Consider the following 25,939-nt stretch of genomic DNA (forward strand, 5'->3'; position numbering starts at 1 on the left):
AACACTTTAATGATGGCAGAGCAAATCAGTTTCCAGGTCACTTGAGGAAGAATGAGATACAGGAGAATGTATGGCAGTCAATAACAGTCTTTTCATTCAAAGTGAAGATGCTCACCTTGAGAATATGGTATGCGCAGAGACTGAACAACAAGTTTTCTAAGTAAGATAGATCCATTCAGTGATAACATTGGCATCAAATATCCAAACATGTACAGTATATACAGTACACCTAGATTACATGAATCCATGCACAATGATGGACAAAACAACATGTCAACATGTTGACAGCACTGTGTCACCATCACCATGTACAATAAACCAACACCTAGTTTCAATCTTCTGGGAAATCAAGGTCCATCACCTGCCATCTTCCCAATGGGCAATGTGCTCTGCAGCTGTGAAGTAGATACACACAAACACACACACACTTTATAGAAACAATGCAAACTTGAACCATGTTGAGCACAAAATCAGAAAAAGTGTGATTTGGAATAAATCCCCAGTAATCCTTTAATTCTTCCCAAACATGAACACAGAGAAGAAATTAATAATGTGAAACATGACAGACTAAAGACTTAAAGCTAAAACTGTGGACTTGTATGTGTGTAGACACACACACACACACACACACACACACATGCACAGACAGTACTCTGCATAGCCTAGTGTGCGCCTCGGGCTGTGTGATATCCACTTATCATTTTATTACCAATTAACACAACACTGCAATGAAGGCTGGAAATTACTCCGGTGGGATGGAGGGCATGGCAAGCTTATAATGAGCTGAATTTATGCATTTCACTCTTTGTTGCTTTAATGAAATTCTGTGTTTATTTCAAGAGAAATGACTGATTGGAGAATATTAGCATAGCTTTAGCTTTCTTAATGACTTCTGCACTATTTTAATTGACCTACCACTGATCAAGCCATCTCTTGATCATGATCCACCAGTCCTAGTTCACATAAACACAAAGAAGGCTCCAAAAAACATGTTGTAAAAATACCAGATTCAGAGCACATCACTCATTCAGCTATGACTGATCAATACCAGATTACACAGCAGTCACTTGCAAAGACACACTCAAGTGGGCAAAACTAAACATCTGCCACAATCTCATTCCTCAAGATCAATGTAAGTGGTATGTGTGTGTCTAAACACAGCGAGCCTTTGTGTAGGCTGACGTATATCGACCGATCAAAGGCTCTTGATGGCAAGTACTGAGTGCAATTGATTTAGACTGAGTGCCATGTTTAAATGTGCAGGCAGGATCACACAAAGATTTAATGTTGGGTCCACATCATTAATAGACAGACTGGATTAAAATGTTACACTTCACCCTGCAGTGATTATCACTAAGTGTTGTGTGGACACAATAGAGCACAGCAGGTAAACGGAGTGACAACAATAATTCTAAAGAGCAGGCAATTTTATATTTAAGAAAAGAGAAAATGGTGATTCTACTAACCAAACAAATATCAAATATTGTAAAGATCCATTAGTTGACATTAAGTGACATATTTGATATCTAATGCTGAATTAAATCAATATGAAAAGTTTGTTTGTAGTGCAAAACCGAGAACCTCTGACACTTCTAGTTTTAATAACACATTTATGAGAGAAAAGAGAAAAAGAGAAAGAAACAATTTACAGTAAACACCTCAATATTTTTCTCAGGAGTTGGTAGCTGAGCAGATCCCTTGGCTTAAAGGATAAGATGTCAACCATGAACTGTAACATCTGCAGTAATCTCTCAAACTGTTTCTATGTTCTGTAGTAGCACACTTCTTCCTGCCATCACTGCATTAGTCCCTCAGCTTCTGAGCTCCCCTGTGCCTGTCTGAGAGTCATGCATTTGGGTCCAAACCTGAATCTGTTAAACAAATGTTTGTTAAAAACATGGTAAAGTGGTTTTGTGCATCAACGTAGTTGGTAGTGAACAGATAAGATGATGAGAGGACAGACCAACATCCTTTGCAAGTCTTCTGCTGCAGGTCGAAGAAACGCAGCCAGCCATGCAGCTAAATGTGAGTAGTTGTAATTGTCCAGAGAAAAAGCAATATCATGAGTGGTAAGGTATTTAGCAAGTCCTAACTATTTTGATTTAATTTTGTTGCTTTCATTAAATGCTCCTTACATCACAGTAACTCAGTGGTTAGCATGTATTAGCTGCATTCACCAAGAAGGTGCCACAGATCATACTGGATGCTTGATTGGATAAAAGAAAATGCTACCTTCACCACACCCACACTTTCATTCAACCTCTCCCAGCAGGAGCCTTACCATGCTTGCAAATGAATCGGTTGTGTGTTTTACAGCGCTGGTCGTTCCAGTTGAAAGCACTTGATGCTTGCAGCTCCACACAGTTTCCAAAACTGGACGGAGACAAAGATAAAGTGAGTGATTGTACATTCAAGGTTAGGACTATTAAATTAAGGAAATCACTGAAAAAACTAGAAGGGCAATTGGGTTTGAAGCAGAAATACAACCAGCAGATAACACTGTAGTCCTGATAAATAGATAGATAGATAGATAGATAGATAGATAGATAGATAGATAGATAGATAGATAGATAGACAGATAGATAGATAGATAGATAGATAGATAGATAGATAGATAGATAGATAGAAAAAGGGAAATAGAGACACCTAGTGGTCAGAGTGAAAGCCAACTTCTTTTTTTGTTTATTTCATTTTTAGTCAGTAATATCAGTTTAAATGCTATTTAAACGCAGCATTTATTTTTAGAAACCAAACTTCATTTCTCTTGTACTAATCTGAAGCTTATACATATTACAAATGTACTGTAGACTTTAAAAAAGCCTGAAGCTACCACAGAAAAATACATTTGGTACTTCTCAAGTGATATGTGTTTTGTTTTGTTTGTTTAGCTCCATTGCACTCAGTCATCTCTTTTTATTATGTACTCTGTAGTAGATAATGTCTGTTAGTAAATGGGTCTCTTACCCTTGGTTGTCTGGTTGCCCAAAGGCAAAACTGTTGAATCTAGGGATCTCTCCTGTGTCCCAGCGAAATGAGTCTTTCAGAGGTTTATATGTCAAACCTGTGGAGCAAAGGCATTGCTGATTCATCGGTGCAGCATGGTAGTAAATATGGTCCAAAGTCTGCAACCTAATGTGACACTGCTAAAAACAGTTCTATAAATATTTTCAACATCTATTTGGATAACTGTACCAATCCAAAAGTTTCGTGTTTCAAAGTCAGTGTTCGGGACCTCATTGTTGGTCTCCAGTTTACTGAGATAAAAAGCCAGGATGTCCTGAACCTTCTGATTGGGAATCTGAGCTAGAATACCTCCTCGATCCTGGCGGTGTAAACAGAGTAAAGGTCATGCTCAGAGCACATATACTGTATTTGAAAATGAAAATGAAATAAATGAATAAAAAAACTTTATAGTTAGGACTACTCTCTCACTATCTCAGCGGGTAACACACACCTGTCTCTCACCTGACAGTGACTTTTGGCTCCATAGTAGCTGTCAGCTTCTGAAGACACTACAAAGCAATCTCCATCTATTATTACATCACAGGTGTGGAAGGGGAACTGTACTTTCTCTGTTTGGACACAAGCCAACATAAATGTGCTCAAAATAAACATTAAAGACACTGAAAGTATTTAAACTTTGTAAAATAAAGTAACACAACTGTACTATATGCACTGTAAATGTTGTTTTCCCCACAAATGGTCTGTGATGTAACCATCAACAAGTCAATATGTTTTCAACACCATGTCTACAAACTCAGCATCCATTAAGATAAATAGAGAAGCTAGCAGCAGCTACATTCATTTCCTCAGTGTGTGTATGTGTGTTTTTCAATTTTAAAGCCAATTTGTATCTCTGAGTACAAATTGCTGACTTGTATAAAAACACAAAGACATATAGACTAAATCTCACTGCACCTACCTGCACACTCAGCACCACCATAGCCAACATCACACAAGCAAGAGCATTCTTCTTCTTTGAAACGGCCGTGCTTACACTGCACACTGCACCGTACTGAAAAATAGAAACCTACAGTAAAATCTACATATTTATTCAAAATGCTAAGACACAGAGAGCAGGCACATTTATTGAGGCCTGTATACTATCTTGACATAGCTACCCTGGCAGAAGCGTCCAGTGAAGCCTGGGTCACACTTGCACTTGCACGATGAGATGTTAAGCTGACCATGTTGACCACAGCTCATGCGGCATGGGTTCCTTGGAATCTCTGATAACAAAAACGTGCACACACACACAAAATACTTTTCAAATTAATAGCAAACCCAGGCAGTTAGACATGACATTTAAGTACATAAAAATGGCCAGTGGTCCTAGCAGGAGAAAATTCTAAATTCCAGTTTTATGCTTCAAAAATAAAGCATTACATGCATTTATAGTTCAAGGTTTTGTGCAATGCCCCATAGAAAGATTTTATTCAATGTCTTACCACACAATCCACCTACATGGTCCCATAGTCTAAAACAGCCAGACATGGAAGAGGTGCAGAGAGAGCAGTACAGCCCTGACTGATAGGGCGTCACCACCCAACCGTTCACCTCCCAGTTACCCCTGCAGCAACACAAACACTGTATATACTGCACAACACATTTACTGAGAGCTGGAGTGGTGGTTACTGTTTAAAGTAATGTACAAGCAACAGGAAATTACAGGAACAGAGACTTGATTTTTTTTATAATATTCACATCTTTACATTTTCATTCATAATAATGTCTACTTTGTTACATCTGTAATGTGAATTTCCTGGAAACAGTACTAATGTGTGTGTCAGTGGATTATCTTGATGAATAAAGTAAACATGGGTCAAAGGTGTAACTGTAATAATGAATTCTTGGTCTCTAAATGGGTGGGACATGCAACTTATGATGTAAGTACTACTGTTTTTAACAGTATACTCATTTGTGACCTGGATTACAGACCAAATTGTTTGTATGTAGTTCACAACTGAGTAATAATTTTTTGTACGATCCAGTTCCCAGATGGGTAAAATTTTGTTTTTGGGCAGAAAAGTGTGTGCTTGTTACCCAGGGTAATATGCACAGACAAATATCTCCCAGAGTTCTCCGTCTTTCATACACATCTGACTGGCACAGCCCACGTGACTCGAAGTTGCCCACACCAACTACACAAACAACAGAGGAATTAGACAGATGACATAAGCACTTATAAAAGAAAAATATAGGTAGGATGCTTATTTAAGTTTATATATGTATGCATCTCCATAAAGGTGTGAATACCTGTATGTAGTGTTGACATGTAGCATTCTCTTTACATTGCCCCCTGGTGTAGAGAAAATCTTTTCCCTCCTCAAACCAAGAGTCAATGGCGTCATTAAAGGAGGCCGTACCATAAGCAGAAAGATGCATGTTCCAGCCAATGTGACTGGAAGTTGTGAAGTACTGAGAAGAACTGTGTGTGTGACAGGATGCTGCCATATCCATTGCAAGTAAGGCTAACTTCTCATCCCAATCCTAGGGAGGGAGACAATAGCATGTTTTAAAACAGAAATAAAGTCCACATTGTACTTTGTAGATACTGATTAGGACTGTCTGAAAGAAAAACTCTGTGGATCAAGGTCATTCCTAATAGTGCATGAGTGATGTTCTTCACCCACATATTCCCTCACTTGTTATTTTTGAGCGTTGGTTTTCCACAATCAATATTTGTTCTAGTACTAGTACAAACGTAATTTACTTTGTGTATCACTGGGAAGGACAAATCCCTGAAAAATAATGAATGTGTTGGATGAATGATGGATTATTGTTTCTGTTACCATCTCATTAGGTATTATGCCTCTTATAAGGGCCCTCCGCCTATTTTACACCTGAAGGTCAGTTTACTCATTATGAGAAAGAGTCAGATTGTTCTCTGTAGGGAGCTTTTTAAAGTTTGACTAAATAATGTTGGTGATGTCATCTTACTTACACAGTGTTTGGACCCAGTCCAGTTTGGACTGGGTCCAAACACTGTAAAAGACAGGCTGTGCTATATATATGTCCCAACAGATATTACTCTTCAAACAAGTAATATCTATCTAAATTCTCTGTACAGTTCGAGTTCAGATCAAAGGTATTGCTCAGATGTGTGGTGTAGAAAGGCCTGGGCACCCGTGTTCACTCGGCTCTGTGATGTCAGGCAGCCAAAGTCAACGGCTCACACTTTGATGACAACAGAGGGGTAGAAGGTCACCGGGCAATAATTCATCGAAGACATTTCATTTTCAAGCATGTCACGTTGTATCAGCTGTGGGATTTGAATGTCTCAGTAAGAGCATGAAAGATGTGTGTATTTACGGTCTGTTGTGTATTTCTTCATGGATCCATGCACAACCACTTGACTATTGTAATGAAATTGATTAATAAATTTTTAGTCTACAGATCTACGTTTTCTCACCCTGACTGCATTAAATTAGAAGAGAGAGAGAGTACTAAGATAAAATCTCACAACCAGAGGTCATAAGTTGCACACTGTATCAAAACTAAATACTGAACTTCAATTTCTGCTTCAGAGAGTGATGGTGTGACCTCCTAATACCGCTTAGCCTCAAGAGCTCAGGGTGCAGGAGGAGCATCATTTATTCCTAAAATATTGGTATATTATCTCACCCTCAAAGCAAAGCCTAAAGGACTGTATTATAATCACTTCTACACAATCTCAACACAATGGGTACTGCTTCGTTTGTGTGTGAAAAAAATCCTTATTCACAAACACAGCTGGGGCCTTGAGCTTTTTAACGTTTATCAGTAAAGCTCTTTAATATGCCTCTTCAGCTCTGCAAAGCTTCCTCTGGGGGTTTTCAATGAGAAATTACCTGTAATACCAGAGATGTGAATGCAGAGCGATTATACACATCTTCTTTTTCTCATTACTGCCTTATCAGTTGAGAACAGTTCTCTGAGGCTGAAGAGCAGTCGAAGAAAGGAGCTCAGGCTGTACGGGTGGCTTTGAGGACGTAATCTATGACAAAGTGGCAGTTTGCCCTGGCACAAATCTCCTATTAGGCCCCCAGGATATCTAGTGAATTGCATGTTTCATAATCCATCATTACCTTTTGGTCATAATCACACACAGACAAGACAGTTGTGCAGATAAGTACTGTAAGGCAAAGCAATAGATGGAATAAGATAGGGAGAGGATTTAGCTGGGCTGTTTTGCAGAAAGTGGTATTAGAAAGTCCTGAGTCAAAAATTAATATTAAGAATTGCTGCACATTCATTAGAGCTTTACCACAGCTCTTTAACAGTTTATCACTGTGCTGAATGTATAAATTTGCCATTAGTATTGACAGACTAACAAGTGAGAATGTTGCTTAGTTGTATCCTTATTCATTCCAAATATTACATTAATTAGCTATTTCATTGTGTAACCCTCATAAAACTGTGCAGGGCTAATTGATTTTCACTTTGCTGCAACTGTCCACACTATCAGTCTGCCTGCAGCAGAGCAGAACAAATGGTGCAATAGCACTACCATTTCACGCTATTTCTGCAATACAGAAGAAGACAGCTCTAGTGAAACTGTCTATTATTAATGTCTTTGTTTAGTGATTTCACTTTAAAAAAATATTTTTTCATCAATCTTTTGCTCCTCAAAGAGCCTTGTACAGTAAGTGTGCAGAGACAGTGTTTTGTGTTCAGCCTTCCTACTTGTTATAGCAGCACCTAGGTAGTTAGTTGAATTTATACTTGCCCTTGATTGTATTATTGTATTAAACTCTAAACCTAAACTCTAAAGTATCCAGACAGTGGTTCTCATTTCCAATGCAGCAAACTTACAGAACTGTTGGCTCATAATCAGCAGGGTTTTCCATCCCAAATACATGTCTGGTCATTACAGTGTCGCCATTATCATTAGTGCTTTTCTCTGTGTTTGTGCTTGACAGCTAGAAGCTTGTTAAAAACGTTAAAGCATGTTGCTAAGTTTACAAAATGTGCACAAACATATTCCACAAAAGTCCAGGAAAAAGTGTCTGTAGAGCCAGTAATTCTCATAAAGAGGCAAATGTGAGCTGCACCACCAAATCAAACTGGTGTGTGGACAATGCACCACCTCCAGTTTTTAATAAGAACAAACTGCGAACAAACAGATAATGTTAAACTTGCTCTAACCTCACTTTAAATTTCACATTGATTTTAGCAACCACACCATTTAAGCACACACATAAGAGACACACAAAAGGTGCCACAAACCATTTTTTGCATGTTAGCTGCCATGGGTTTGACCCGGCTGCGCAATCTATTGTGCTGGGCAACAATCTGTGAGTGGTCCTTCACCCCAAGCCCTGGAAGACAACAGAAACACTCATTTACTATACAGTTCCTCCACCGCCATCACCATGGCAACACAATGCAAATGTGTTGGAGTGTATGTCAGGGAAGCTGTGTGTTTGAGGTCGGAGCATCTCCTGATCCGGTCTGTTACGCTTTCACTCAAGGGTCATTCAGGTTAACGGATGAGTCCAGTAATGTTCTGTATGTATCTCTGTTACTGTCAACAAATCCTGTAAAAAGACTAAAACCAACAATGAAGTGCATCTAGTTCACTCGCTGTTACATCTGCAAATCAATGGTTAATCACATTTTCCTTGACTTTTTCATCCATTTCAGAAACTATAAATGATAGCTTTTTTAATTTCTCTTATTTACTGGACGCAGAAGCATTCTGTGAAAACTGATTTAAAATTCACATTCAAAATATACAAACATGCCATTTCACAGACTTGGGATGTTTTAGGCCAGTAGGAAAACCTTTTAAATTTACTTTTCACTGTAATTTTTAACGTCGGAAGCCGTAAAAATCTGATCTGAAATCCTTTTACACATGAATGTAGGAGCAGCTACTAAGCTACCTTACTTTACTCCAAATGGTGCAGAAGAGAAGGGATTCAGCTCCTCAGTGATGAGTTAAAATTTTGGCAAAGAGCCACCAAAATCTAAATGAGCTGAGCTGATGCCACACTTTAGTATCACAACAGGCAATGGCAGAGAAGCTGGGCTGCTGGTGCGTCGCCAGATGGATGTGGACAGTTAAAAATGAGCAGTCGAGTCTGCAGCTTAAAGGCTTGCCACCTGATTGCCAACATACGGATAAAAACATCCACAAACGGCTGAAACTGTTTCAGAAATGCGTTCTTTATCATTCTTAGTGCAGACACAGACAGAAAATGACTCTGTTAGGATATGTGTTCAAAACGTCTAACTTGGTTTCTAACTAGTTTCCATGTGTGTCCATGTAACTCTACTCCACTACGAGGTTCAGTCCCCTGAACTGGGTTTACCGGTGTTGGGGGACTTCTGCAGGTCCGGTGTGTCTGTGATGATCCGGTTCGCGTTGAGACACGGGGGCAGGAGAAACAACAAGACAAGCAGGTCCAAACACCGGCAGGGAGGTGCACACACCATGGTGAAGCGTCTCCAACTACAGTGGCCAGTGGCGCACACGTATCCAGCGTCTGTGCCCTTCTCCTCCCTCTTTTCCTGCCGGTCACCACCTCAAAGCACATGCCTCTATTCACAGGGTCTAGACTGTAGTCCCACTGTTACTTTAGCGTTGTGCTATTTAACTGTAATCCCTCTGGTGGACGATAGTTCGTCCTAATTTGCAAGTGTTACGCGTTTCAACCAGTTAACCACAGTTAATCCTGCATATTTTGTAGGTCAGGTCGGTGCAAACATACAAAATGAAAACATCCACAGACACTGAAGATGTAGAAAAGCGCAGATTGGGTCCTTTCAATTGAAAGAAAGACGTGAAAAAACAGGTTGATTATAATTATTTAAAAGAAGAAATTCCAATTCAATAGAATATAATAAAATGTTCTGTTAAATTAGTTTTCTTAACTTGGATCAATTCATATATATATATATATATATATATATATATATATATATATATATATATATATATATATATATATATATATATATATATATATATATATATATATATATATATTGGAATAAAAAGTCAAATAAGTAGTATGGAGGAAATTCTAGTTCAGTGAGAAGAACAGACAAATGACAATACTTTACAGTAAAGGTACACGTACTGTGTCTACTTCACATCACAAACAGCAGGTGTTTAACTAGCATCAGTCAGTCACTGAGGAGAAAAACACACGGCTTATTCATCTCTATCATCATTTCCCAATCTTAGTCACAAAAAGAGAGGTTTACTCTGATGCATGGTTGAGCATGAATGTTCTTTATTGTTAAGTAAGGGGAAGTTTGTTTGGAGAGAATAATCTTCATTGGCATGAATCACTAGAGAGGAGACTTTATTACTGCACAGAGAACAGGAGGGACTAATTTACGTTGTTGTGCTTGTGTTGTTTGATTTTTGTAGATATCAGTATTGGAACATGAGGAGACATAACTTTAAGTCTAAAAAACAACAGATTTGTCTGAGTGCGGGAAGCTCCAGGATAGAGCTGACTGGGTGCCTATCAACACAGAGACATGTTTGCTTTATGATTCCAGAACCATGAATCATGATCCGCACACTGTGGGATGATTCAGTGTCTAAATAGATGACTGCAGTGCGACACAAAAGACTCATATCTCTCCCCTGTGGTCTGAATGTATTTTGCACTAAGAATTCAGTCCCCAGGCTTCCTAGTTATTTCTTATCTCTTTGATTTTGCTGCATCAGTAAGGGACTGTCTGACCTTGCTGAGCCAAATGACAGCTGTGCACACACGCAGTCTGTTCTAGGCTCAGTCAGACATGGGCACTCACTAAGATGATTTCTCAGGTCAATCCAACAACCAAAGGAACCTCTGTAAGCATCTTCCTCTTTAAGCTCAAAGCAGTGATCAAGAGTCTCAGCTTCCCCATTACTCTTTGAACAACAGTGAATCTGGCAGCACAAGCTGAGGACAAAAGTCCATCTACAGGAAGGGAGGTAATTTGAGCACCACTTCTACTTCTTACTTTGCAGGAACAGTTAGTCAGGACAGATGCAACATGACAACCTGATCAACATCTCTCATTAGTAACTTCAAGTCTGCTCAAACAAAGAAACAGTTTGTTGTTTAATGATTTGATGAGGGGGCTAACGATGCTTCCTATCAATTAAGAAGAATGTGTAGTTACAGGAATAGAGATGTTTTCAAGATTCTCTTATTTAGTGGTGGTACATTAAAAAACTAATTACTAGACTGCAGTACCAGCATATAAAGACAGAAAAATACTAACCAATTATCTCCAATCATTCATCTTACATAACAGAGACTGTGTTTAATCTGTGTGTTTTTGTTCAGTCTAACTGTTGCAGTGCAGTAATACATGTATGCATATATTCCTGTAGAGGGCACAGCTTTGCTGTAGAATGTCCCTATGTATGGCAGTGAAAAACATTTTGTTTTGATTTTGTTTTCTTTAACTGTAAATTATATAATGTTAACAACAGCGTCAGACAACAGTAGAAAAGTTGCATTTAATAGATCTTATTAACTTATCCAACAGAAACTCTCAAACTTTCTAATCCTGTTTTAAAATTTGTTGGTAGAGTTTAATTTTTATGTTGTAGTCAAAGTGCTGTATGTTTGTTCCCCACAGACTGATGTTTCATATCGATCCTTGTTCATTTCTATATAAACTAGTTAGAAAGTTAGCTGCTTAGAGCAGAGAGGACATGCCCTTCACATTAAATGAAGGAATAACTATGTGATCACATTTTTCTTATAGTCTCTTTTGCTGATTAGCTCCTGAAAAGTAAGCCCAGCATTCCACAGTGGTTCACTGCAGCAGCTTTGTCTCCGCCAGCTGTGGTGTTTTTTTTTTCACCTGGAGTCCCTGAACACGCTGAAGGCTGCCCACTCGAAGTTCACACTGCCTGCACCACATTGGAGGACTGATCTTTGACTGTGCACTGGATAGTGGAAACATGTTTGCATCCACTGCAATTGTCACGACTTTACTGTGTTTCTTTTCACTTCATCCCTCGTTTGGACAGGTAAGTGCAACACAGTGTTATTGACCAATGAATGAATTACAGTTACAGTGCTTTGGCTTAATAGCATAGTTTTAGTTAAAGAGGCAGCTCTGTTGAATTGCTTCACTCACTGTAAGCCTCTTAATAAGAACCATGCATGGCTTCAACAGCAAAGAAACATCTTAAATTTCAGAGTCTGAAGCACACAGCAGGTCAAACTGTGAATGTCTCTGCTTGTCATCACTGAGAACATTTTTGACAGAGCAAAGTAGCAGAGTCACCACAGCTTTAGGAACAACCCAGACGCTCCAGTTTACGGATCCTCTGAATGTATCTATGCTGTGTTTTACAATCTACTAAAGACAGCAAAAGCTGCATTTGTCTGTGAATGACTCTCTTTAGGTCTTTGCATGAATATCTGTCTGTCCACGTGTCTTTCTGCATGTTACTCTGAAGCAGACTGATGATTTAAGATGATAAGTTCTGTTTCTGTATGTTTGAGAGTAAGACTATGTTTTTTTAAGTATAAGTTGCATTTCTGTGTTCCAGTTATTACACAATAAGCAATTTACAAATTTGATAATACTGAACAGAGCTCTACTGGAGACTGCATCCCTTTTACAGACTGCAGTAACGTCACCTGGTTGAGTGAAGTGCTGCTTAGCAGAGGCAGAAAGAGGCCTTTGTAAACTACACTATAAACACCAGCCACCCCCTGACTGACTGAAGTTTTGCCAAACGCCAGATCTGTCCAAATCAGAAAGGTGTTTTCAACAAATATTGACTTTTCTTACATAACCCCACATGGAAGAAAACACTAATTTTTTTGTCTGAAAACATGCATAAGAGGACAGGGCAGAAAGTGAGGAATGACACTGTTGAATGAACGAGAGCAATGAGGCACGGACAGAAAATGGACAGAAAACAAGTCACTGAGCCTTTCAGCCAATCGAAGGACAGGTTGTAACACAGCTGATGTTTATGCTCAGGGCGTTAATACCTAATTGACTGACCCCAAAATCCAAATCACCACATCATAAAGCACAAAGTGATTAGCTATAATGTAAGCTAAATAGCTTTCGGTGATATTCATTTCCTTAAAATTAGTTCATTCTTGTTTTCATGAGTGAGTTACAGTAGAAAGTTTGGAGTGAAGGTTTCTGCTTGCCAAATATGCTCTGACTCTACTGTATTTACTCATTTAAACAGCACCATCTTTGTCCTGCGCAGGTCTCCAAGTAGCAGACTGTCATTTGAACTGACTGTACATCGGTTACAACCAGGATTTAATTCTATGTACTTCTAATTAAACAGTGTACTGGCACAACTGAGCATAGCTACAGTAAGCTCCCAAATGCATTTTTAGGAGATCACATTTTTCCCCTAATAACATTATGGAAGTAACAAGAAGTAAGTTCAATGCATTGAAAATGTGCAACATGCTAATTTAATGTGTTTAAAAAGACGAATGTGTGGTTTAAACTTCACATTTTTTGTAGCTTCTTAGGACAATTTGGCTTTCACTCAACTCCAGGTTGTAAAGATCTTTTGGTTTTGAGTCTTGTGAATGAACAGGAATGTTAGAATGAATGGAAAGTTAGTTCTCCAGTTAATGCATCAATGACATCACTGGCTTGTGGTCCTGTGGTCTCTTCTTAAGTTGACAAATATTTATTTTTAACTTACCTGAGCCAGAAAAGCAGCTTTTCTGTACTCACAAATTTATCAGAAACAGCATTCCTTTTGAGAAGACTTCTAAGAAATACGCTTTCAATATCATATAATCACATTATGTACTGTACAGTGAGTGTCTTTAAAGCTTAGAAGAATGTAATGGTAATATAAGTACTTACAATTATGTAGTATTACATAATTGTAAGCCAAGACATTTTGGTCAAATCACAGTTGAACAGGATGTAATAAAATATTACTTAACTTTATGAAATTAGTCATTCTCTCTGTTGTTGTTTTTAATTTGTTTGTTTTTTCAGGAATGTACCAGTAGGCAGGAAATACAGAGTTCCCTGAAGCAGATCCAGAAGTTTCTTTCAGCCCATGAAGCCTCATATTTGCAGGTTCTTCGCAACCTGAAGAAGAAAATAAACCTGTTGCAGAGCAATACATTGAAGCAGACAACAAAAGTCATTAACAGTGAGCAAAACGTCTAGAAAGATTGGTTTTTAAAAATGTTTGACCTTAAAATATTTTTAATTCTCCTTGTTTTTACCACAGGTACATGCACAAAACTGGACGCACCACTGAATGGTAGGAAACTTGGCAAGTCGCATAGCGTGGGCCATGAGGTTCACTTTCTGTGTGACCCCGGTTTTGAACTGATGGGATCAGAGAGCAGGATTTGTCAGGAAAGCCTGACCTGGAGCGGTCAGCAGCCCACCTGTCGAGGTGAGAATCCAGCACCGATCTTCTCCTATTTGACATCACTGTGATGGAGACATTCCCCACTGCCTCACCTCCTCCCACCGGGGTGTTTCCTCTTCTTTACCCTGACAGCTCTCATCCTGTTATCTGTCCCACTGATCAACCCTACAACCCTGTCATCCTCCTCTTTGTACCCTGCCCTTCTAGTGCTCTCTCTTGCCATTCATCTTTTTTGCATCATGCATGTCACAGCATTATTTTATGTTCAGATACATTTCATAAGTGACCTATGATCATATTTCCTCTTTATAAACATTGATTGTTGTCCAGAGAGGTTATTGAATGCTGTGACATGAGATATGCAATCTTCACTCTCCTCTGACAGAGCTTTTCAACACCTCAGCTGCACCTGATCTGATGTGAACCGCTCCACACTGTCATTATTCACACAGAGCACATATACCCCTCATATTTCCTTACTAAATCTTTAAACATCAAAGAGATGTTGTTGCATGTCTGTCTGTCTCTGGCACATTTAAACATAGCACTAACATTTTCTCATATAAACCTTCCTTCTGTCTTTTCCCTCAGATGTTAATGAGTGTGTGTCCTCTCCATGCCTGAATGGTGGGACATGTATGGATGAGGTAAACCAATTCTCGTGTGTCTGTGCCAAAGGCTGGGCTGGAACAACCTGTCAGAGCCCAGTGCCAACATGTAAGTACATTAAAGACCATTTCCAGACTACAATACTAGAGTGTAACGTGTTTCACTATATGTTCACATTGAGACAACAAACACTTCCAACTAAAAATCACAGTGTTATTTTATTAGGCTCTACAGATTACAAATACATTTTTAAGATGCTTTATGCGCGGCACATTTTTATGGGCTAGAATCCAAATCCTCCTAGTATCTTAAAGGAGATTTAGTTTGCCGATACAAGCCAGTGCTACATACCACAGAGTGAGTTTTATTGAATTATTGTCAAGTCCAAAATGGTCTGATTGAGTGCATAGTGAAGTTTATGTACAGAGACTATGACTTTCTGGAGCCTAGTTTATTTTTTAATATTTCAGCACAGACATAAAATTTGTTAGTCTGTTTGTGAGTACATCAGCAGACAGTCTGAACACTGGCCCACCTGTGGGAGACGCACTCACTCACTCACCCACCCACCCAGCCAAATGAATGGTACTACTGTATCTGAAGAGTCTCAGAAATTTGCAACTATAGGTGCAAGTTGGCCTCGTAACAATACCAGTATTTGGGAATGTATAAATTCTCATAAAGTCCTTATATATACTAAAGGTCAAATTTCAACACATAATATTACACTACCCGTACAAAAAAGAAAAGTCACACACTCTAATATTTAATTGTAATGCCTTTAGCTTTGATTACTTCGCTGCAGCATCGCTTTAATAAGCTTCTACAATGTCACAACATTTATTCCCCGGAGTTGCACTAATTTTTCCCCAATATCATATATTGATGATGGGAGAGTCGGACCACTGCACGATGTCTTCTTCAGCACATCTCAAAGATTCTCACTGGGGTTAAAGTCTGGAACAGGGTAAATCTGGATTCCTCAGACCACATGACCTTCTTCAATTGGACAGTTCTTAACCCAGTTTTAGTAGTTTCATCAATCTCCTTAGATGTTTTCTTTGCTTGATGCCAATAATTTGACCCTTCTGAAACACATCAACATCTTTTCCATGACCACAGGATGTGTCTTCAGACATGGTTGTTTAAGAAATAAGAAGCTACTCACTGCATCAGTTAGGGTTAAATAACTTGTTGTCAGCCAGAAAATATTAATCCATACAGTAATTATCCAATGGGAGGCTCTTATCTATTTGCTTAGTTAAATCCAGGTGGTGACTGTTTTGTTGTTGTTGTTGTTGTTGTTGTTGTTGTTGTTGTTGTATATATAATAGTTTGCTAAGGATTTCTTAAATGAGTTCAACTCAGCACAAATAAACTCAGTGTTCCCTGGCATACAGTCTTTGTAATGTAGCATTAAAATTACGGCAGTTTATTTTATTAGTCTATCTCCATCAGAAATAACAGATGACTTAGTAAGACAATATTTAAATGGTGATTCAGATTTTAAGAAAATCTAAGTATAAAATGTAACTGTCCTGAAATCTGAAATGCAGAAATAATAAAACATATATTGTTGTTAAATTTGGAGGCCTTTTATTATAAAATCTCATCAATCCTGTTATCTGCACTCAAAGTTTGGGTTGTCAGTCGACCTCAGTGGCTAAACACTGAATGGCTGTACTACAGCTGTTTTTCCACAAGCTTCGATATCATTTTGTAATATGTGTGGTGTTGGTTGAGTGTTTTTGTGTGTGCAATCAGATGCAATACCAATTTCAGAAACATATTCTAACAAAGTGATTAATCATCAAGCTCCAAATAATTTAATGGACTGGAAAAAGTAATTTTTGGCTCTATCAAAGCACCATACGCAGGACCTTTGCTGTGTGTTACCACTGCTGATGCAATCCACATTGCACATTGGTACAATATAATTAACTCTTCTTTTTTATTCTATTTGACACGAGCATTTGTGAGAGACACAAATGTCTGCTAAGCCACAGGGCAGAGAGAATTTGCTGAAAATACTACAACTGTTTATTTCTGATCCTTCCTGTCTTCTCTTATTCAGTCTTTGTCACCATGACAAACACCTCTGCTGCCACCTCTACAGTCAACACTGCTGCTGCTGCTACCTTGCCAGCTGCCACCGCTGGACCCTTTGTTCGTCCATCACGCTGCACTATAGTGCAGGGCACCACCCACTGCACCTGTGAGCCAGGATACACCATTTCTGGCAGAGACAGCAACACGTGCACTGGTACCCACCCTGTCACTACACAGATGTACTATTTGTTTCCATATCGAGTGTTAACTTTGTGTGTGTCTGCTGTTAAATTCAGATATAGATGAATGTGAGTTATTCCATAATGGCCAGGCTGGGAGACTGTGTTTGCATGCTTGTGTTAACACCCCCGGAGGCTACCGCTGTTCCTGTCCTGCTGGATACAATGTGACCCGCGATGGACGCAGCTGTAAAGGTGCATGTTTGTTAATGTTAAGGCATAAATTATTCCAAAAGAACGTCTATGTTTAGCAAGAGATGCACATCAAAAGTGGCTCCAGTTCACAAACATTGAATTTAATCGAATTCCCATATAGACACCCTGGATATTTTTTTCTGTTGGAATAAATGCCTCAATATATTGATATTTTTACAGACATTGATGAGTGTGCCACTAGACAAAACAACTGCACAAAGGACCAGATGTGCATTAACACCTACGGTGGCTTCCAGTGTGTCCGTGTGGACTGCCCCAAAATACCCAATGCTACATATGTCAAGACCTCACCTATGTGAGTATTATCTTCAACCATTTTTTAGATCCAAGTTCACATCCAATCATAGAAATAAGACATCTTGACACTAAGAATGTGTAGATTAAACACTATTTCTTACACTTTCAGCTAACTGACTCTTTCAGCTGAATGTACTGCTCTTGTTTTTCTTTGTCCCAGGCGCTGTGAACGTAACCCCTGTCCCGTGGAGAACAAGTTATGTTCTCAGACCCCAAATACCTTCTCCTATCATTACCTAGCTGTCGTGTCCAACCTGTCAGCTCCTCGTGTGATGTTCAGGGTCTCAGCACTGCGTCCAATGGGTGACACACTCCGCTTCGCCCTGCTGGGAGGAAGGCTAGCTCGGCGTCACTTCACAGTTCAGCGCTCAGAGCGTCTGACAGGTCAGCTGATGCTGGTCAGCCCGGTGCAGGGCCCTGCCACTGTGGAGGCAGAAGTGGAGATGAGTGAGCTGGAAAGGCGAGTCCAGCTGGGGAGGTACATCACCAAAATCACCATGTTTGTTTCCCAGTATGAGTTCTAGAAAGACAAGCATTATACTGCAAACATGATTAGGCCAAACAGGTTTGGGTTTAGATAAGAACTCTATATTGGTCTTAAATATGTGATAATATGATGTGCTGTACCTGTACTATTGTTAAAGAAGCAGACAGGTCTTTAGACTGTAGTAAGGTAAGCATGAACCAGTTTATTGTCTCTCAAGTGATGGCGGAACAACACCTGTCTTGCACAGCTGCTTGCAATAAATCTTTAAGAAAGGTTCTTCAGGGGAAACGGTACTAAGCTTTAGAAATACAGTGTGGCGTCTGTTTGAGTGACTTAATCACAGGACCAATAACTTTAAATGGAATATCTCTAACATATTTATTGAAGAAATGGAAGAAAGTTTAGGAGGTATAAAAGGCAAATGTTATGATGTAGAAAACAGAAATCAACTGAAGGACACTAGCAAGATGAGCCAGAAATGACATGAAGGTGTTATTTCTGTAAATGTCAGTACTGCTCTGTTGACATTTATGTCCTGTATGCTAGACATGTAATCATGATGTGTGAATATTTTGTAATCCCTTTTACTATCATGTTTTATTTATATGTTAGTGCCAGCACTATAACTATAGTATCCTTGTCTCAAGTACAATCATTAAAACCAAGAAACCATGAAAGTTTTGTCTTGTATAAAACTTTGAGAAAACTGTGCAATTTGAATGGTTAAATTATGTGTACTCTCTACCTCCTGCAATATGTGGTAAGCCCAGTTTGATAGATACACTATATATACTGTATACATATAAGCGGTTATATATATATGAGCACTGGTTGTTTGGGAAACACTTTGGTTCTTGAAGCACAGAGTAGTGCTGTTCAGCACAGAGGCAGCCAAAGACAGGCGGCTGAAAAGAGTCATTGTATTCCTACAGTGCTTGAAAAACTTTAACTTTTAAATCTGCAAAGTTACACAGAAGAAAATGCATGTGTCATATGCACTTGGGAAGTGATGTATGTTGATCATTTTGCTTTCACGGGGAGGTGAGTATGTAGAAAATTTGTGCAGTGAAAAATTGCGGAGCTTTCGAGAAGTTTGATGAAATTTGCCACCTCTGTGCTGCACCAGCCATCTATCTAGTCTTTGGTGGAAAAAAAGAGACCACAGAGTGAGGCAACGTGTAGGTTCACTGGAGACAAACAGGATGTCTTTAGTGGAAGAAGAGGCTCCATAGTTCTGTGGCTGAGACTCACTGATGACACCACTGAAGGGGCCGGGGGAGTTTTAGCAACGGGATCCTATAACAAGATTGCACACTGAGTAAAGAAAAAAAGATTCATAGAGATAGGGAGGCAGACAGAGAGTGATGGCTGAAAGGAGGCGGTTGAATAGAAGCCACTAGCCGGTCAATCACTGGCTAAGGGGTGCAGGCTGAATTAAAAACTGCTGTCTTTATTACCACAGTAGAATAGACCTCTGACTGCTCTTCACTCGGTGTCTCTATCTTCTGTCTTAATGGAAGAGTGAGCAAAAGAGGGGGGTTAATGGGAGGTCATCCTTAAGTCTGTCCCTCTGGGATCCACAAAAGGTGATGATTCAGTATCACCCAGGTTTTTTTCTTCCTGTCCCCCACAGCTCTTATTTGAGCACCCAAATAAAATCCTCCTCAATTGATCAACAATTTCTTCTTTCTGCATTTTGCCTGCACATCGCTTGTGTTAGGTGCAGTAACAAAGTCAGCTTGTGAGACTGCCTGTCCTGGTATCTGAGGTTTTCTCTTCTCTGTTCATTTGTTCTATTCACCTCTCTGTCGTCTCTTTTCTTCCTCATCCTCATACATTATCGTATTACATTCACTTTCACATACTTCTGTCCCCACTGCTCCAGCTCCACCACCTGTTCTCTACAGCTCCCTCCAATGTGGCAGACTCACGCCGTGCAAATAAAAAACATCCTAATGAGTCTTGGCAGTTTGTACAGAACTAGTATCGTAATCTCAATCTGGTTGTGGGGAACAGTCATAAGAAACCAGCACTCTATGCTGACAGAAGCTTGGCTTATCACTGGTACTTGGAAAGGAAACACCTTGATCTCATCTGAAGTTTGATAGAACAAAGGGGAGTGTAACTGGGACATCTGAGGCTCTGGGGAGTGGAGACAGACTTCAGTTTGGCTCAGAGCCATTCAGTGTGGAAATATAGGTGGAGGAAGGAGGGAGGAAGAGGGGATAAAAGGCCTGTAGTGACCACAGTTTCTGTTGTAAAACTGAGTGAAGTTAAATCCAGGTTAAACTGGCAGAATGGGAGGATTAGTTTGGCAGTCTGCACCTCATTTTCGAATGAAAAATTAACATTCTGCGGCTTTGTTTTTCTCTCTGCTCTGTTTCTTCAATTTTTCATTAATAACTACGTTTATTGTCACACCTGTTTCTCTGATGAGTCATTGCAAATGAAAACCTGTGTATGCTCATGTTTAATTTTAAGCTATGTGGTTATACTGCCCCCTGCTGACCACAGATCAGACATGCTGAACACTCACAAACCACCAGAGTAAAATTCCAGTTTTCCCAAAACAGAAATTAGTTTCATTATTACTTTCATATAAATTAATTAGTTCTATCATCTTAGAGTTTAGTGCCTCTGTCTGGCACATGTACACTGGAGAAATCACAAACTAATTCTATTTCTGAGGATAGTCAGATATATCAGCCCACTTGCTTTGCATGTAAAAATGTATTCTTGTTCTTATATCTATTTGATATGGATTTAGTAAAACGTGATCATCTTGTTTGGATTTTGATGAGTGAGCAAGTCAGCTAAACGAACCCTATACTCATACCTTTCAGTTCAGAGGACCTTTTTCCTCCTCACACATGCTTTGCAAAAATAATTCATGCCTTTGTTTTTTAGCAAAGAATTTAAGCTTAATATATTTTATAAAAATGCACAGTGAATACACAGACAATATTGTGTGGCTGCAGCCAGCCTCATTACGTCAGCCACATTTAGGAGTATGAAAAACCCATTAGACGCTTATGCAGCTGCAGTCTTCACTAGTTTCCACATATAGTGAACCTCAGCTTTCTGGGAGAAAACAAAAACACATGGGTTTGCAACACAAAACGTTAGACCCTATTGTTAAATGGAGTTAAATATTGGCTATAACTGGGTTTTTTCTTCACACACAGAACAGTAATACATGCACAATGTACATTTGAAAAGGTTTAAAACACTCACTGTACTTAAATGCAATTTTGAGATTCTTGTACTTCAGTAGACTATTTCTAGTTTATGTTACTTTTACTTCTAATTCATTACAATCCAGGGGGAAACAGACCCCTAGACATATTTTAAGGCCCATGCTCAAAAAATTGCATAATCATAATGAAACAAACTGATCTGCAAAGATCTATTTGAATATTTTTGGTGTGATAGTAAAGGGAACACGTGTGATATTTGTTAAGATGTCTAAATACAAGTATATATGTGAAGAGTAAATCACGAACGCACAAAACAAATTGAGAAGAAAAAAAAATTCAGGTTCGCCTGACAAAAGCAGCTGCAGCTCTAAACCTGTTTGATTCAGATTTAGTGAAGCAGAACAAGATTAGAAAGGATTTAGCACAGAGTTTGGCAGGATCTCCAAAATGGCCATTCAGAAACCTCTATATATTTTGCATTCCAAAAATGACCACACAAAGCAACTGAATGTTGAACGCAAAGGAGCAGATTTACTTTAATCAAACTGTAAACATTTCTGTGGGTGGTGGTTGTGGTGGCTTCTAAACCTTCAAGAAACTCCAGAATCTCCTTGGCCAACTTCTTCCTGAAGGTCTTGTGGGTGAGGGGTCGTTTCCAGGTGGGGTCCTGTCTGAACTTAAACAGCTCCTTGTATTAAAGGTAGCCGTTTACTACAGCAATGTCCACCAAGTGGTTATAAAAAAAGTCTTGTGCCACTTGTTGTCTTGTGGCAGACGCTATAAAATCAGATTCGTGTATCGGACAAATTGACACCACCCATGTTTCTACTGTAATCCACAGTGCCGTCTGCCCACTGCAGGCCTGACGCACTGTGGACTACAGTGAAACTTGTCTTGTGTCCATCCAGTTTACAAAAAGGAGTTTCCCCAATCCTGAGCCAACAAATGCCCACAAAAGAGTGGGGCTTGTGTAAAAGTTGTCAGTGTACAACCTGTGGCAGCTACCAAGGAGAGAAAAAGTCAGCAGGTCCATTGCTGTGGAGTAACTCCAACTGTGGCCTGTGGGGGACTTGCTTTTGCCCGTGTACACAAAAAAATTCCATGTGTAGCCTATAGATGAATGAACCAGCACAAGAAGTTTGCATCACCATTTTGTGGGCTTTTTCTTGATGTACTGCTTCATACTGATGCAGCCTTTGGTGGCAACCATCCGCTCATCAATGGACGTATTCTGATATGGCTAGAAACGGGCTTTGCAGGCGTTCACTATCTCCGTGTACAGGGGCTTTATCTTGAAGAGTCTGTCGTACTCTGCAGTGTTCCTTTTCTTATTACTTTCTTCATCTTTTGTGGTTCCTCAGAAGTGACCACAACATTGCCTCAAATTGGTCCCGTGACCTGGGGAAGGAGAAGTTGTACTTTCTGAAGTAATCTGACCTGTGTGAGGCCGTTACAAGGCCAGTAAAAATGACAATGGCTAAAAATGTGTTCAAGTCCTTTATCATGAGCACTTCCCACTTGAACCCCACCCCCAGCTTAATTTCTTTGGCACCATGCTTTTTATGGCCTGGTTCTGCAATGGCAATAACATGTAAACACAAAAGCAAAATAAACACACCGAGTTTCACACACACACACTCAGCTTTTATAACTAAGCCACAAACTAAAATTCTGACACTAGTAAATCTAACGTCATATATACACACACACACACACACTTACACCAGGTTCTGTCAACACTGTAATAAATTACTCCTTTAATTACTTAGGCACAATTTTAAACCTGCTGTGCAAGAAAAATCCACGTCTTTTGGGTCTATGAAAGCAAGTTTCAGGTTGACAGAGCTCTGATGACGTTTTACAGAGCTTTCATTGAAAGCGTCCTTACATTTTCTTGTATCTGTTTGTTTGGCTCAGTCAGTGTTAGAGAAGTTAATTTTATGGTTGAAGTTTATAGTAAAAATCACTGGAACTGCATTAAACATCTTGTCTGACCAGAGTACAGTCGATCCTGTCTGACAGCTCCCATCCTCCTACGCTGAGTTCCATGTTCTGTCTTCTGGTTTAGACATCCAGTCAGAACCAACACATATAAACAACAGAGGACGGCGATGAAATGATTTTAACAAAACCTTCACTGTTTATCCAGGTACCTGCAGTGATTTCTGAGTCCAGCAGATGTCGCTGTTTAGCGATAAGTCAACACCGCTGGATGAATGTGCCAAACACTCCATGAGCATCATCTACTAATAACTAATCTAGGATCAGAAACGGTCTTAAAGAGGGCTGAAATACAAGAACAAGGTTGACAGGGCTAGGAAGTCGACAACATCAGAGAAAATGAGGAACTGGGTGAGGATTAAGGAGTCCAGAGCTGCACAGGTGAGTCCGATCGGAGCTGATTACGTGAAGTTGGATGTTGGAGAAAAGCGTGAGAGCAGGAAGTGGAAGTGAAGAATTAAAGGCTCTAGACAGGAAGTAGAACAGGATACTGACTGATTCACAACAGTAGAAGTAAAAAATGAAAAACACAGCGAAGAAAACCCAAGTATGTGTGGTGCGCTCTGCGTCCTAGTGCGTAAAGTTACATTCACCGCTACTAACTACTAGTAGGATGCCAAATGACTAACATGACCATGATAGATTATAATTCCCTGGATTGCTACATTTGTGCAAAGATGTGTGAATAAAAGTGCCAGTGGTTTTGTATGGAGCTATTCTGCCCTGCAGAGTAGTGTATCTAAACAGTTGACAGTACTTTATAACTACATTACATTTCTTGATTGTGCATCTTTTGCGCATTTGATCATGCTATGTCTTATGGTAGCAAATGCTTTCTGGGAACACAAAATATATAAGGAGGAGGAATAACCTGCATCTTAAATCAGATCATTTCACTTTCTTGCTTTCAGAGCTCAATGTCTGTGATGTCAAGATGCTGACAGGTTATTTGTCACTGAGCTGCTTTATAAAAGCTGCAGTCTGCTCAGCTGGTAGGTGAATGACAGCTGATAAGACAGAGACACACCATGGACAGCTGAGATAATATGACATCCAGAAACCCATACGCAAAGGATATGAACAGTAACTGAACACAGGTGAGGGAGCTCTAACAAAGTGGTGTATGAGGGAGAGAGTATTATTACAACCATGTCTTTTTAATTTACCATAAGATACGTCCAGTGTTAAATTGGTGATCTGGCAGACTTTTGATAATTGTGTTTTATCTTCTCTCTCTGTTTGACCTGAGTTGCTTGGTGCAAACTAGTTGCTAGATTTATTGAGATCAGGTGGATTTCCAGACAGGAGCCCATGCCCATCTCCATTTATTCTATTTATTTATATGATAAATATATAGTTTCACTATGTATACATGCTAATGTTATGAAATCCATATTATCATATGTCACTAAAGTCAAATATATTTTTGGGGGAGCTCTACAGGAGTGAGACTAAAGATACATCAACTTCAGTATCAGCGTGAACTTATCCACCAATCCACATTGCTGAGATGACTGTCCTTATTCTAATGCAGGTGAAAATATAAACAGAATACTGTGGATTAAAGCCTATCTTAAAACTGTTTTATCAGTTTAATGGATGAGTTTGACACTATATGTGCATGTGTTTTGCATTAACTTAGAAGAAACAAAGCTAAATTGTGATATATTAATATTTTGCTAACAGTTTTGAATGTTTTGGAAGACTAGTGATTTTGTTGCGTTTGTGAATTTTCAAAATGTAACTATTCAGTAAAGCTCACGGTGGAAACTTTGTCATGTGATCGTATAAGAATATTGTACTGCTATTTTACTGTATTGTGGTGAATATTGGACAGCACATTGTTTCACATAAATTAAATGATTCTTAATATTATGTATGTATATATGTATAGTATGTTAAATTCTGGAGTTGCACTGAATAAATGTGAAAGGATTATACCTTTTCTCAAGAGACATTTTTCTGATATCATCTCCTTGTCTAAAGGATTTTTAGACAAGCAAAAACTAAACTAAATAAAGACTAAATCAACTAAATAAAAAAAATAAATCATAGTCACATGATGCAAATGGTTCTACTGAATATAGGTAAGAGTAAAAAACCTGGAAGTGATTTTTATTAATAATCTGGTCAGATCTTCAAGTAAATGTGTAAATGGATTTGTTTGACAAACTTCCACAAGTGAAAATAGTCTACTAATTAAAATCAATAAATATACTGATTAATAATACATCATAGCTCTTTCTAATTTGTTTTAAGTATATGCTCATGCAAAAAGTGGTGATTAAAATGATCAGAAATGCAGTGGAGTGAAAAGAACAGTCACTTGTAACTGAGTGAAATTATAAATAACATATAGTGCAAATACTCTGTAAAATGCAAACTACCTCCAGACTGCACTTAGTAATTGTAATTAACGCTGTTAGTTGCTCTGCAGCTTTTTACCCATCACTTTACATCCATCTGCCGTTTTGTTTTGTTTTCTGTTTTCCATACTGATTAGTGTCTTTGC

The 25,939-nt window shown here is 39.0% G+C and overlaps 2 protein-coding genes across 2 annotated transcripts; one reads left to right on the forward strand and one right to left on the reverse strand.

Annotated features, from left to right (window-relative positions):
* Window positions 1-308: 308 nt before the first annotated feature.
* LOC113174667 (C-type lectin domain family 18 member A-like) lies at window positions 309-9,421 on the reverse strand. Its single transcript, XM_026378750.1, has 12 exons — window positions 9,297-9,421; window positions 8,209-8,300; window positions 5,257-5,490; window positions 5,044-5,141; window positions 4,449-4,570; window positions 4,122-4,229; window positions 3,923-4,015; window positions 3,466-3,572; window positions 3,193-3,322; window positions 2,965-3,061; window positions 2,282-2,373; window positions 309-395 (listed from the first exon to the last, which is right to left on the reverse strand). The coding sequence occupies exons 1-12, from the start codon at window positions 9,418-9,420 to the stop codon at window positions 358-360; spliced, it is 1,335 nt and encodes a 444-aa protein (XP_026234535.1). The 5' UTR covers window position 9,421; the 3' UTR covers window positions 309-357.
* A 2,443-nt stretch (window positions 9,422-11,864) lies between these two features.
* Window positions 11,865-18,906, forward strand: LOC113174578 (fibulin-7). Its single transcript, XM_026378641.2, has 8 exons — window positions 11,865-11,974; window positions 13,945-14,104; window positions 14,186-14,356; window positions 14,924-15,049; window positions 17,016-17,204; window positions 17,287-17,424; window positions 17,605-17,740; window positions 17,903-18,906. The coding sequence occupies exons 1-8, from the start codon at window positions 11,906-11,908 to the stop codon at window positions 18,264-18,266; spliced, it is 1,353 nt and encodes a 450-aa protein (XP_026234426.1). The 5' UTR covers window positions 11,865-11,905; the 3' UTR covers window positions 18,267-18,906.
* Window positions 18,907-25,939: the final 7,033 nt, after the last annotated feature.

The sequence above is a fragment of the Anabas testudineus genome, chromosome 3, assembly GCF_900324465.2.
Source record: "Anabas testudineus chromosome 3, fAnaTes1.2, whole genome shotgun sequence".
Taxonomy (NCBI): domain Eukaryota; kingdom Metazoa; phylum Chordata; class Actinopteri; order Anabantiformes; family Anabantidae; genus Anabas; species Anabas testudineus.

Coding starts and splice junctions, on each gene's coding strand:
- LOC113174578 (XM_026378641.2), top strand. CDS start 11,906: ATGTTTGCATCCACTGCAATTGTCACGACTTTACTGTGTTTCTTTTCA. Junction 15,050..17,015: donor TCAGAGCCCAGTGCCAACAT/GTAAGTACATTA, acceptor TCTCTTATTCAG/TCTTTGTCACCATGACAAAC. Junction 17,741..17,902: donor TATGTCAAGACCTCACCTAT/GTGAGTATTATC, acceptor TCTTTGTCCCAG/GCGCTGTGAACGTAACCCCT.
- LOC113174667 (XM_026378750.1), bottom strand. CDS start 9,420: ATGGTGTGTGCACCTCCCTGCCGGTGTTTGGACCTGCTTGTCTTGTTG. Junction 8,301..9,296: donor GCAGAAGTCCCCCAACACCG/GTAAACCCAGTT, acceptor GTTGTCTTCCAG/GGCTTGGGGTGAAGGACCAC. Junction 4,230..4,448: donor CCATGTAGGTGGATTGTGTG/GTAAGACATTGA, acceptor TTTTGTTATCAG/AGATTCCAAGGAACCCATGC.